The 13,146-nt window shown below is 38.7% G+C and overlaps 1 protein-coding gene across 1 annotated transcript in view; it reads right to left on the bottom strand.

The window, feature by feature from the left end:
• Nucleotides 1–10,328, bottom strand: part of mbo (Nuclear pore complex protein Nup88) — a 56,323-nt gene extending 45,995 nt beyond the window's left edge. The window contains exons 1-2 of the mRNA XM_028311336.1: nt 10,272–10,328; nt 8,001–8,170 (exon numbers count right to left, since the gene is read on the bottom strand). Coding sequence (XP_028167137.1) covers nt 8,001–8,170; nt 10,272–10,328 — 227 coding nt within the window. The remainder of the gene's footprint in view (nt 1–8,000; nt 8,171–10,271) is intronic.
• Between the last annotated feature and the right edge of the window lie 2,818 nt (nt 10,329–13,146).

Here is a 13,146-nt window from a genome sequence, read left to right as displayed (position 1 = left end):
ATAACATCTATCTGCATGCCTTTCAGCTTGATCCGTCCAGTGGTTTGGGCTGTGCGTTGATAGACCTCGTGAATCAGTTTTCGATATCTTGTATAGTTTAGAGATAATCGAGTGAGATCACCCTGTACATTGCAATCATAATCCTAAATATATTGCAATCATAATCCTAAATGCAGATTAAGTAGAGACCATCACTACTAGTGTAACAATGACGCAACAAGCTGCAAGAAAGTGAACCCCTTGTTGGTCCACCGTGTTTACATTGACGACCGATGTCCGGCAAACACGGCAGTTTGCATATCCGTGTTTGCGGTCTTTGATCAAGACGTTTGGACCCAAATATTGTAATTGGGAGGATTTTGTTTTGCTTGATGATGGAGTAAAAGTAGTGGACGTACTTAGGTAACATGATTAGTGATACTTTTGGGCCGAATCATTATAAAGAAGTACTTAGAGCACTGTACATACGAAGAACAAATAAATATACATAAATGTATTTCTATTCTTTCTTTTCAATGCAAGCTGTATAAGAAATCGCGTACTAAGGCCTAGGAAGAAATAAGAAGGACAATTTTTGACCACGCATTATAATAGTTGTCAAATATAGGATGATGGAGACATCTTCGTTACGCAACCGCTGTTTATGCAACAGCACATGATTCAGTGGAACAGTTTCTAAGTATGCTCTCACTATTAGTAAGAAACTCAAGATTTTTCAAATAAAATATTAACAAAAATACAACACAATTGAAAGAAAGAAAGAAAGAAAGAAAGAAAGAAAGAAAGAAAGAAAGAAAGAAAGAAAGAAACATTTATTACAATGGACATCACACAATTGCCACAATACGATCAAATATCCTTAAAACCAACGTATCAAATCAAAAACCGCAACTTTCGTCTTAACAGCACCCACCCATCCATCTGAGAGGTCCCCGGAGGCGTCAGCCCGTTGTGGATTAACCGCCAAATTGGGATTCGAACCCGCACCACGCGTCCCGTATCCCGACGAATCAATCTCGATCGGGATTGAGCGCTCCCGGAAACGTCTTAAAACCCGGGGCCCGGGATTATAAGACACACGTGTGGTTAGTGACTAATACGGATTTAATCAAGTCGAGACAGTAAAGGAGGTTGAAATTGACAAAAATGGAATTTAAAGAAAGGAAAAAAGTTTTTTCGAATTAAATGATAAATTGTAAAAAGTTACAAAATGATATGTGCAAAAAGATGCTCCCGGTTGAATTTATGATTCTTATTCGAGTCCAATAAAAACCAAAATTGGTCAAAATACTATTAACATTCCGTTTACGTTAACACAACATACTGCAACGACTTATTCCTATTTATTCAAATTCTTTTTGGCGGTGGTCAGACTTGAAAGGGGCAGGCCAATANGAGACAGTAAGGGAGGAATTGACAAATACAATTTAAAGAAAGGAAAAAAGTTTATCCGAATTAAATGATAAATTGTAAAAAGTTACAAAATGAAATTTGCAAAAAGATGCTTCCGGTTGAATTTCTGATTCTTATTCGAGTCCAATAAATACCAAAATTGGTCAAAATACTATTAACATTCCAACGCAACTACTTATTCCTTTTGATTCAAATTGTTTTCAGCGGTGGTCAGACGTGGAAGGGGTAGGCCAATACTATCTTTAGAACAGCTATTCAAAATAAATCTAATGGAACTTACACTTTCATAGTCAGTGTTATTTTGATTGATATGATTTTTAGCGACAAAAATACAAACCACGGTAATTTTGTCGCTAAAAATCATAATAATAGATAGAAGACGTAATTATCAGTAACTTGACCCATCAGTTGAACTTCACGTAATAAATGAACGCAAGTTCCTTTACTGCCGAAGATCCCAAGTTATGTTTTTCCTTGTAACCAAGTAAAGCATCCCCTAATGATAGAATTTACGTCTCGGGCACCCTTCCCTGCTGCTCGGCTTTCGATTCCAATAGATTCGAATAAGATTAGTGTTGTCACACGGGTGTTAGATAAAATAGTTTGTGGCCTATAATTGGGGTTCAGGTCGTAGCGTCCGATTCCTCCAAATGATCCCCCGAATTTGAACCATCAGATTCTGTTCTTACGGTCCAAATTGTACATAGACGATTTTCTATGGTCATCACTCGCATGACTAGGCAATATCGACTTGGAACGTGATGCTCCCAGAATGGGAACGGGAATTGAATTGAATGTCTTGCGAGTAGAGTTGATTTTTGTCTGTGCTATTCCGTGGATAGTTTTCTCCGATCGGGCACCGTTTACAAATTGGATCGTTGGTGGGTAAATCAGGGTAACCCAGTAATTGAGTCTTACGGGATCATTTGGTTTGCGTCCCGGTCGGTCAAAGGATTATCTAGTACATCGCTATCTGTCGCCCTTTATGTTTGCTTGTGGCTACCACAAATTGCTCATACCAACTTTGTTCGGATCGGTTTTGACGAGATGATTTTATGGGTGTAGTTTTTGATGCCATTATAACTTCCATCTGAAGTTTAATAGAGGGTCCATTGATGAAGGATTATGATTTCTTTAACGAGTGATAGTGAATAGAAATGACATGATGGATACCTATTTGGTTTTTGGAATCTTTGATTAAAAGATCAGTCACGCACAAACAAACAAAAGGAAGAGTTCTTATACGTTTAATATTTTACATAGAAGTAGCACCGTTTGATTTATTTATGGCGAAGAAAATTTTAATATGAATAAGGGTACCTTATGAGACCAAACACCTGGTGTCTTCTGATAAATCCAAGGCAGGGCACGTAAGCATGTATTTTCTACTATCACGGTAAATTTCGTTACCTATTAAGCTCCTCGAAGCGGCTATAATGTTAGCCGGAGGTAACGATTAAGTCAAAGATTATGGTCTAGATTGCAATCTTCGCAGACAAGGCGGTTGTTTGAAAGTTAATAAGACCATTTAAAAGTAGCTTGGGTATTTGGGATTTATGCAAATACATGGAATGGAAGAAATTAGAACCTTACGTTTCACTTAACTGACTGACTTTAAGGGCAATGAATTTGAGTAAGAATCAGTTTATGATATTATTAATTTATGTGTTGCATAATTTCAGATTAAAACGTAATTACAATGATTTAGGAAATTCCAAATAAAATATTATGTAAGGTTCACTATGTCATTCTACAAAATATTGAATGGGCATCTACAACGCACGTTAGTTACAATCCAAGATAGCACATCAAGATGCGATTCTGATGGTCAATTCGCTGCCTATAGTTGAAATAAAAAAAACATTGTCTTCTGCGAGGCTCGTTCTCCTTAGGCAGAAAACATTGCCAACGTCAACACGCGCATACTCTACAGTTTTCGCTCTCGAGTCACCACTCTTTTGTACATGTTATTAGGCGGCTATATCTCCGAATTTGCATATTTCCGCAGTAAAATTAATTCGAAGATTTGCCCGCATCCAGACGGGCTTCGGGGGTGGGATAATGTTTTTGGATTTGTGCATTCAGATTGGCTTGTACCGATGGTGGCGGTGTGGGAACCGTAAGTAATGTCTTAAACTGTGTCTTGATTAAATTGGACGTTGTTTTCAGTTTTTATTGTATCCGCCGATAGATTGGGGAATCGAAAATAAAATGACGACTTAAATACGGATAAGTATAACAGTTTTTTGACAGGAATAGTTACCACCGGGCTAGGATGTGCGGCATGATACACTTTTGTCGACGATTTTAGACGATAAATGTATGGGCTTATCGCGTAAAGTCGATAAAATGCCGCAATAAAAGTTTATCTTGGCGCGCATCCTGGGCCTACAAGAGGCATAAAATAGGGATTACTTATTTTAATTTCAAAATAGGGATAGAATTAACGGTTCCCTGCGCTTGAGACTATACACGAGTACGAGTAGCTTATGTAATTATAGTGATTAGCCATTAATAAATCTAATCAGTCTAAACATTCAACAATACATAATCACCGGCAGATTTTCTGAGTATGTTCCTTCTTCCAAGAATTCTGAACAAATAGGCAAAATATCAGAAGATACCAAAGTTTTTGCAAGATGAGAGCTGCAAATAAACATCGACCTTACAACATCATTAATGATCTTCGCAAACTCGTTCCCGCAAAGTTGGATCCTGTAAAAAGTCCGAACAATCCCGGTAAGCGGAGAGATTTGCGAAGATTCGGGATGCACCGAACGCCGGGCGATAACGGGTTATCAAAGAAAATACAGCCCGGTGCTTGTGTGCGGTACGCTACCCGATTGGACACAGACTGGAGGGGTTAATTTTTACCTAAGATACTTAAAATTTTACTTTCGGAGAGCAAAGTTGAAAAAAATAGAGAAACGCGATACGTTTATCTTAATACCCAAGATTTTTTTCAACTTCTGTACTTCTTCTGTACTTTTCTAATTGAGAATAGTATAAATCAATAAATATCGAGCGCGGATACTTTCAAAGAATAACTGTTTTTTTTTTTGTAAGTAAGTGCTATTGGAATGCACTTGAAATTGGAGCTAGTGGAGTACTCCAATTGCAAGGCAGTGATTGATGTTATAAATGTATGATTGTTTAAGTTTTGTTAAAATCTTTTAGACTGCTAACAATGTATGATACGTAGACTTTAAAGCTTTTTGTTGTGTCTTCTTTGCTGGTAATTTCTTCGAGATTGTAGGGGTTAATTCTTAACAAGCGGGAAGTGGTTTCGTGTGCGAATCTTTGTGTGGTGAATCTAGGGCACTGAGTAAGTAGGTGTTCCCAGGTTTGCGGGGTTTGGTCGTCGCAGGGACAGCGGTCATCTGCGACGATATGGAATGTTTGTAAAATATGCATTTAGTAGATCCTTTTCATTTTTAGTAGAGTCATTTAGAACTCCTCGTCGTTTCAGCTAAATGACGACGTTTTCCACAATGAACGGTCCTGCGCTGCCCGCATCTTTTTATTAAATTATTTTATTAAATTAGAACTCCTAATTTAATAAAATCATTACCTATTTATTTCGTACAGTATTCTCGCAATTAGAAGTGTGGAAATATTATGAATGGGTATTTTCCACTAATAATGAGAGCTTGTTAATTTTATGGTAATTATGTATGATAATGGTTACATGGATGATATTTTAATTACCTTAGCAAACTATTTTCATCCGGGTACTTTCCGCGACCTTTAACAGATCGTCGGTCCACCTAGTCGCAGGAATGTTCGTAATGGAAACCCTTGGGGGTGGCCTTTGTCCAGCAGTGGACGTCATTGGCTGAAACGATGAACGCTGATGACATTTTTCAATTCTCGAACTGGAAATCTTAAAAAATGGATTACTATTTCCTTGTACTGCAAAACTTTACTCTGTGGCTCGCAAGATCGTCCACGTAGCCTGCAACTCGCAACTGTGATCCGAGTGCAGACGGCAACTCCCAACATCTTAGCATAATTAGCCGAAAGGGGCTGTTTATTGCTAATATTAGTTGTGGGGATTAATACTAACCGGCGCGCCGAGCCGAGCCTTTAGCTGCCATTATCATAAGTCTGCGAGGTGAACTGATACAGTAGGATTGGAGTCGTGGGGATGTCGTAAGGTGGTCTCACGATTTGGATGTTACTACATACAACATTGTTGTAAGAGTAAGATAGATTGCTGCTATCAGCTATCTACTTAAATCTAGAAATGAGGACTAACCAGCAGAGATCAGAAATCTAGGAGTTAGTCAGAGAAAAATGTCAATCAAAGATGAGAGTGTCTATGCTGCGGATAAACCACTCATAATTGAAAATCTATTGGCGTTCAAGTTCAAATTCTACTACGTCTCGTTTTGATATTTGATGGTGGACCTACAAATCCTCGCAGTTTACAAACCCACAGGTGAACACTTCGCTGACATCATAAACATGGTGTCCGTTTTTGACAGGATTCCTTCACCAGCATTTGATGGACTTCTCACATAATCTCTATTTTGCAACAACATATAAATTGTAATGTGACATGCAATAAACGTTTTGAATTTGAATATGATCGAATCTTCATTGCTCTGTATCTAGCGATGTGTAATTGACTAATTCAGTCGAATCGGAATCGTATCTTTCAGTGTAACTGTACCATTATAAACGATTAAGCGTCTTCACGTTTTATGGCTTATATTAGTTTTATGGATAATACGCTAATGCCGCAGTTAGTTTGACTTCGCAGCCAACTTTGACGTCTCGAAGATTTTGCATTCGAAATTAGTAAAGTTAATCTAAAGATGACGCGGGATTTGTAAAGGAAATTTCTAGTTAATTATAACACGAGAACTTGTAAGGAAGAAAAACGAGGGCGTTGAATAGTTAATGTACCTACTTACTTATAGGAAAATTTTAACCTACACAGTGTTAGCCCAAAACTCCGCTACAAGAGTGGCGTTGTCAGCAGAATTCATTAAATCCTCATCATCCGACATCATGTGCTTCATCGACTGGGGAACAAATCCACACCCGCATGTTTGAGCCATTCAAGAATCCCCACCTGACCAGATTGTCCTTACTACGGCCAACCTGCGTCCGAAGTCTATTTAAAGACTTCCAGGTAAGCCAGGGGAGCTCATGTCTAGGTGGAGGACTCTCGGATATAGGGACAAAAGGGCAGGGGAGATCAGCTCTCTCGCGCCATAACCTGCATCTCTCTTTTGACCGATCGTCAATTGATATTAATGAATTTAAGAAGATTTTTTAAAATTAATGTGTAATTATTGGGGATACATCATCTTTTCGACTACCTCTACTTATTGGAACTTTTGGCTGCCCTTAAGAAACTAACTTCTACGTTAAATTATGTTGTATGTTATTATTACAAAACGTTAAGAAAGATCTAAACTTTCAATTATTTGTTCTAATGATTATCATTATTGACTGTAAACTGTGATTGATTGGGTTTTCGACTTCTTTCTTTCCATTTAGGTAAATGAAGCGATAAAGATAATCTTTAAACCATCAGCTTCTTATTTGTACCTTGTAAATCGATGTCTGCACGTCAGTTCCTATGAGACAGCTGTTTGCGCAGGGCGATCTGTTTGCCGTCCGTCTGCGACAATAACGCCTTTAATTAACTAGCTGGCTGATTGTTCGTAGGTTCCTTTGATTTCTACACTATGTATCTTTAACGCTATTTTAGTCTTGAAGGTCTGATGCAATTTGTGAAAAGGTCCTTAGAATCGGAAGTTTTAAATCGAAGGTAAAAACTGTAAACTGTACCTTTAATTAAACTTTCGCCTTCAGTTTTTTTCACCGATAAATGTCTCAAACATTGCTTCAGTACTAGGCTTAGGAAAGGTTCGCTATTGGCATGTATTCTGATCGTTAAACGATTTGAAACTGTTTATTTAAAAATGTTTCAGATTATTTGACACACTTATTGGTCAAGAGAGGGCCAAGTGCAAACTGCAATACACTAATCACTGGTAAAACAGAAGGTACAATTTAATACAATAATTAAACTTTGAGGAGACCCTTTGGTGTTCTACAAAAAGTCTTAAGTAGTTAGTGTCAAGTCAATTTGTTCTTCTGAGAACGTAGGATGCAACAAGCCACTCACTTGCACAGTATGGAGTAGTTGCCCGACTCGAACAGGCCCGAGCGGCCCCATCGCGCCAGGAACTCCATTACGGTGACCCCATTGGAGCCCCACACGCACATCCTGCTGCCACAGTTGCTGCCCTTGATCCTTTCTTCTATGAAAGGAGGCTGTTGCAAAGCGAGAACCCTTTTGTGTCCCACATAACACCAAGAGTATATGAAGCTGGAGCTTGTGAAGGCAGGCTGTTCCTTAGCCAACGCACATCCTGCTGCTTGATCCTTTCTACTGGGAACGCCCTTTTGTCTCCCTCACAACGTCAATATTAAAAGTCGCTGATGTCAACCTGTTCTTTTATTAAGTCCAGCTCTTCCTTAGCCAGATATAGGGCCAATAAGCCATTTAAGATTGATTAGTCCTGGAGGACAGCTAACTGTCTTATCCAGATGTAAAAAACACTTACTTGCACAGGATGGAGTAGTTGCCCGACTCGAACAGGCCCGAGCGGCCCCACCGCGCCGGGAGCTCCATGACAGTGACTCCCTTGGAGCCCCACACGCACATCCGGCTGCCGCAGTTGCTGCCCTTGATCCTTTCTACTTGGAACGCTGGTGGCGAGTGGAGGTGGAGTTTCTGTAATCAAAAAGAGGGTCTGATAAAAATGGAGTTGAAGACCAGTTGTGTTACTTATGGAACCTACACACCAAGTCCGCCTTCAGTCTGGTGGCTTTATATCAAAAGAATCAAGTCGACGCGCGTATCGCCCGGCGATCATGTCGGCGGGTTTGGTGTATAAGCTACATTAAATTAGCGCAAATAAACAAGTTATTTTTGAGTGCAACAGCTAGATAATTAAAAAGGAAGCTTGCAATGTTTCAATTCAGCACTAGCCAACTGAAGTTCTGCAAGAAAGGAAAGAAAAGTTATTGGGACTAGGACTTTAATAAGGAAAACACAAGTGATAATGAGTAAGGTAATACTCGTACAAGAACAAGTACACACAAGGTTTTAAAGAGTTGCACCACCTTAATTTAACCGTAGCTACTTATAACCGGTGTTTTTAGTATGGAGTTTTTTTTTATGCAGGACAAGGTAGGTATTTGACCGCAATCGTACCTGGTGTTAAGTAAGCCCTGTAAGTGCCTATTTGACAGACTTTTGACGTTTGTTATAGCTTTTTTGCTTTTTTTTATGCAAGTTAAAGTAAGATTGTGCAACCTAGCCTATGTGTTTGACTTTATTGGTTAATATTTCAAGACGTTTACTTTGAAGATATTGAGGACAAATCTCTGAATAAAAGATCAAAGTGTCAAAGTTTCCCTTGTCGCTAACAAGCTTATAACAGCAAATTATATCGTGCATAGCGATTTCACACCCGACGATCAAGACAAGTTTTTCAATTTCCTTTAAAAATACGCGGCGGCGTCCCGTCAAACGGTAAATGTAGTGTCCGACCGAATATTCGGTTTCGGTTTCGTTTTCGGTTGAGTTTCGGTAAAAACACGAGTTTCGGTTTAGTTTCGTTTTCGGCGGCAAACTTGCCGAAACTACGACCGAAACCGAATCTGCATTCGGGAGTTTCCGCGCTGTTATCGGTTAGGTATGTTCGGCGCGTTCAATGAGTAAATGAATCCGATCAGAGCCAATGTCGTGATTCGCTCGCTTGTTTGTTTGCTTGTTAGTTTTGTTTTGTTGTGGTGGCGAGTTTTCGAGTGATTTATTTTGAATTTGGTAAGTTTTATCTCGTTTTATGTCGTTATAACATAAGAGCGGGTAGTAAACATAAAAAAAAATATTCAATATGACTGATAAAAGTATAATCAAATTTAATCTACCCTATAATTTTTTTTTGGTTCGCAAATGCTATACGTAAACAAACATTAGTTAGGTAGTAGTAATGACTATAGTGCATTTCATGGTGATAATAATAAGGATTCAGAGTTTCAAAGTTCATTTTAGTATAATTATCACCAAGGTATCCAAGTGGCAAGTACCTACAGTAGATACTAACTTACGTACTACCAAATTTGTTTTGAGAAATTATTAAGGTAAAAGACCCGACCATGGGACGGGTTATGTAGATGTCCTGAATATTGCGAGTAATTAAAAAAATCTAGACTATAAATCCTTCTTTTTCTTTTTTAATACATAATTTGATACCTTTTAGAGTAAAACGGCGCTTCAATTTTAATGCAATTTAAAGAGAAAACAATAAAGTCAGCCGTTTGGTGTAGTGGTTCAGAACGGACTACTACGCCGAGAGGTCCCGGGTTCGATTCCCGGCCGGACAGAAATTGAAATGATGAATTTTAATTTTCTGTGACGGGTCTGGGTGTTTTCTATGTATAATATGTATGTATTTACAAAAAAAAGTATTTAAGTATGTTTATATCCGTTGTCTAGTACCCATAGTACAAGCTTTGCTTAGTTTGGGGCTAGCGGCGCAGTGTAATTGATATTTATTTATTGACTAAGACTAAGACTGACTGATTTATAATAAAGTTTTCTTTATTTTTCCCTCAAATATGAGTCTTGTAAGGAAGTTTCGGTTTCGGTTTCGGTTTCGGCCGAAATAGACACCGTTGCCGAAATTCGTTTTCGGTTTCGGTTTCGGTCGTAAAACTAGTTTCGGTCGGACACTAGGTAAATGATTATAAGTGTGACGTCAGAGAGGGCCGAGTAACGAGAAATAAGGCAAAATAAAATAAACCAAGTGGTTGCCCACAAGTGGTACCAGGGTTCTGTAGGCGAGGTGGTGTGAGAGAAGGTTCTGGGTACATATTTGGTTCATATTTGCAGGACATTAGAGAAGTAAGTCTATGGTAATGGTCATTGAATACTGGAGCAAACAGATCCCTATAAAGGATCATGCCTCTTGACGTCACGCTGGAAGTAAACTGCTGGCGACAGTTTTAAAGGTTTTTTCAATGTAGAACAAGGCAGGTTGGCTGCAATCGCATCTAAAGTTAAGTAAGATGCAGTCTAGGTCTTCTTTGTCTTTTATTTTGGCAACGACTTGTTAGGTTTAGTTACCACAAATAAGTTTTACAATTTACCCTACATGTTACGCAATTTAATGTATCAAAATTTTACAATGTTGCATAATACAAAACTGTTTTATTTACAGTGTTGCTTTCATGGAAGATCAATTTCAGGAATACTATTTATATTTAACAGTAATTAATTTCAACGATTCTGTTTTCATATTCAATCAGGGGATCTCTAAAAAGCTCCGGAAGCGAGAAGCGGATCCTCCACCTTTTTGTTCCTTTTATTGATTAAAAAAGTTTCTTAATCATATTTTCTTGAGGATAGTTGGATCGGCCGCTACGCGGTTATGGATTGCCTGCTATGATGAAATTAAATGGAATTTCCTGGAATTTTGTATTGTTATCGTCGAATTAATAAGTAATTTACATTACATTTGAATCATAATTCACGTGATAGGAACTAAAATGATTTTAATAAGATAACTTATCCAACTATGCTTCGTACTAAAGCTCAGCGAATTCTCACTATTATCTTCTAATTATACTTTCCCTTGGGATTGACGTAAGTTTTCGCTTAATCTTAAAACTACAACCTATCAGATTCTACATCCTGGCTAGGCAACACACGAGTGACAATCGTGGGTGCTAGAGGTGAATTCGAATTAGTTTATTTTGCAAGTAGGCTTATAAAAAGGTCTTTTACACGACCTAATATTACTTTAACCCTACCACTGCTTCGGGACAACAAACGGGCCAGTGTTGAGATCAGAATCAATCGCATCGCAAGAAACTCCGTCACTACTGTTAGTATTGAGTGAGATTAGTCCTGTGTATGTACAGAAATAGCTATTTATTTGTAGTCAGTGACGAAAACCAAGGTGGCCATTAACAGCAAAGGGCGTAACCAACGACAGAAAATAGATTGAAAGACTACTTTTTGGCAACACACAAGCCGTGTAAAGCCAACAACCGAACAAAAAAAGACTACTTTTTTTTAAAGAACTAAAGCAAAATTATTAATCCACCTAATGATAGATGTAATGCAATTCAGCGTGATCATCTTTTTATCATTCACTTTTTAGTTGGAATTTAATTACGGTATTGATCACATTCACATTTGCGCCGGCAACCTTTTCTTTACATATGGAAAGTTTTGTACGTTAATGATTGTTCCAGTACCAATAAAGTTCTTATTGATCTGTCCAAATTCATTTCGAGACCATCGTTTGAAAATATAATAATCAAATCAATTGCTCTCTAACAAACCAAATTAAAAGCGAACAATGTATGCTGCAAAAGAATCCTGCGAGGTGTGAAATTGGGAGCCATTATCGTTCGGCGCGGACCACAGTTGGGCTGTCGGCCGCGTCTCCAGAATTAATGCCGGCGGCCACCGCAGCGCGCGAATTAGGAAGTGGGAAAGTGGGGACTCAGTTATGGCGGATTTTATTAATAAAAATAAGGCTTTGTTGACGCCATCTAGTCGAAAATTAAACAAAGTTTTTATTTTATTTATTATAGTTCGGCGCGGACCACAGTTGGGCTGTCGGCTCCGTCTCCAGAAATTAATGCCGGCGGCCACCGCAGCGCGCGAATTAGGAAGTGGGAAAGTGGGGACTTGATGATAGCGGATAAAATAAAAAATGCATCCTTGGGCATCTTTATACAACGCCATTTAGTCTTAATCCTTCAAGGCCCGCGAATCTAGACACAATAGATAATCAATTGTTATGACATTAATTAATGCCGTCTGGGACTCAAGCGGTTAATCTAAGCAATGTACTATGGGCAGATGTACCAGAAAACTGATGACAGAAAGACTTACGAGTATAAAATTTTCTCCTTCAACGGGATTATTCCTACCCCTCGTTCCCATCACCTGTTTACAGCTTGGCTGCTTATAATACTCAACCAGTAAAGAACAAGTTTGTCCCAGTCCCAAGTTACCTCTAAAAACAAAAATTACTCAAGACCAAGCATTTTTTCGTGCTACGATTCCTGAAAATTCACTTACTGTAAGACGATAATCCTTTTACACGAAAATTATAGAACCTAGTTCACCTGATCTTGAAGTGTGTCAAAGAAGGTGTGATCTCTGGGCTGAAACGAAGTAAAAGTGACTCTGTAAAGTCCTGAAAAGGCTCAATTTCATTTCCCACCCGCTGAAACTGAGCCCCCACACAGCTTAGGGGTCGGATCCCGACAGGGTTAACGCACTTCGATTCTTTTCGATAATCGCTCGCTAATGCAGCGTTATTCCTCAACCCGCGGCCGCTTTGTTTCAACCCTAATCGACTGAAAATTGAGCCAATTGCATCTGGCAGGGTTGGATTTGCGTGGTTAAATAATGTGTGTGGGATGGAAGGAAGTTACGGTGCGATTGGGTTTCTGAAAGGAGTACAAAAGAATATTTGGGATTGTTATGAACGGTTTTATGAATCGACGGCTCTACAGGAAAGGTTGATATCGGCGTGTGTAATTATCATGTTATAATGTTTATTGGACTCTTATCCAGGTAAGTAGGCATGTCACCTAACAACAAATCATCACTTAGGGAGAAAATATCGGCATATGCTGAGTGAGTACCTAATCAGGGTTGCCAACTCTACGTATTTTTAC

This window comes from Ostrinia furnacalis, unplaced genomic scaffold (assembly GCF_004193835.3).
Source record: "Ostrinia furnacalis isolate ACB-3 unplaced genomic scaffold, ASM419383v2 OfSCF0219, whole genome shotgun sequence".
Taxonomy (NCBI): domain Eukaryota; kingdom Metazoa; phylum Arthropoda; class Insecta; order Lepidoptera; family Crambidae; genus Ostrinia; species Ostrinia furnacalis.
This window is presented reverse-complemented; position numbering and strand designations above follow the sequence as displayed.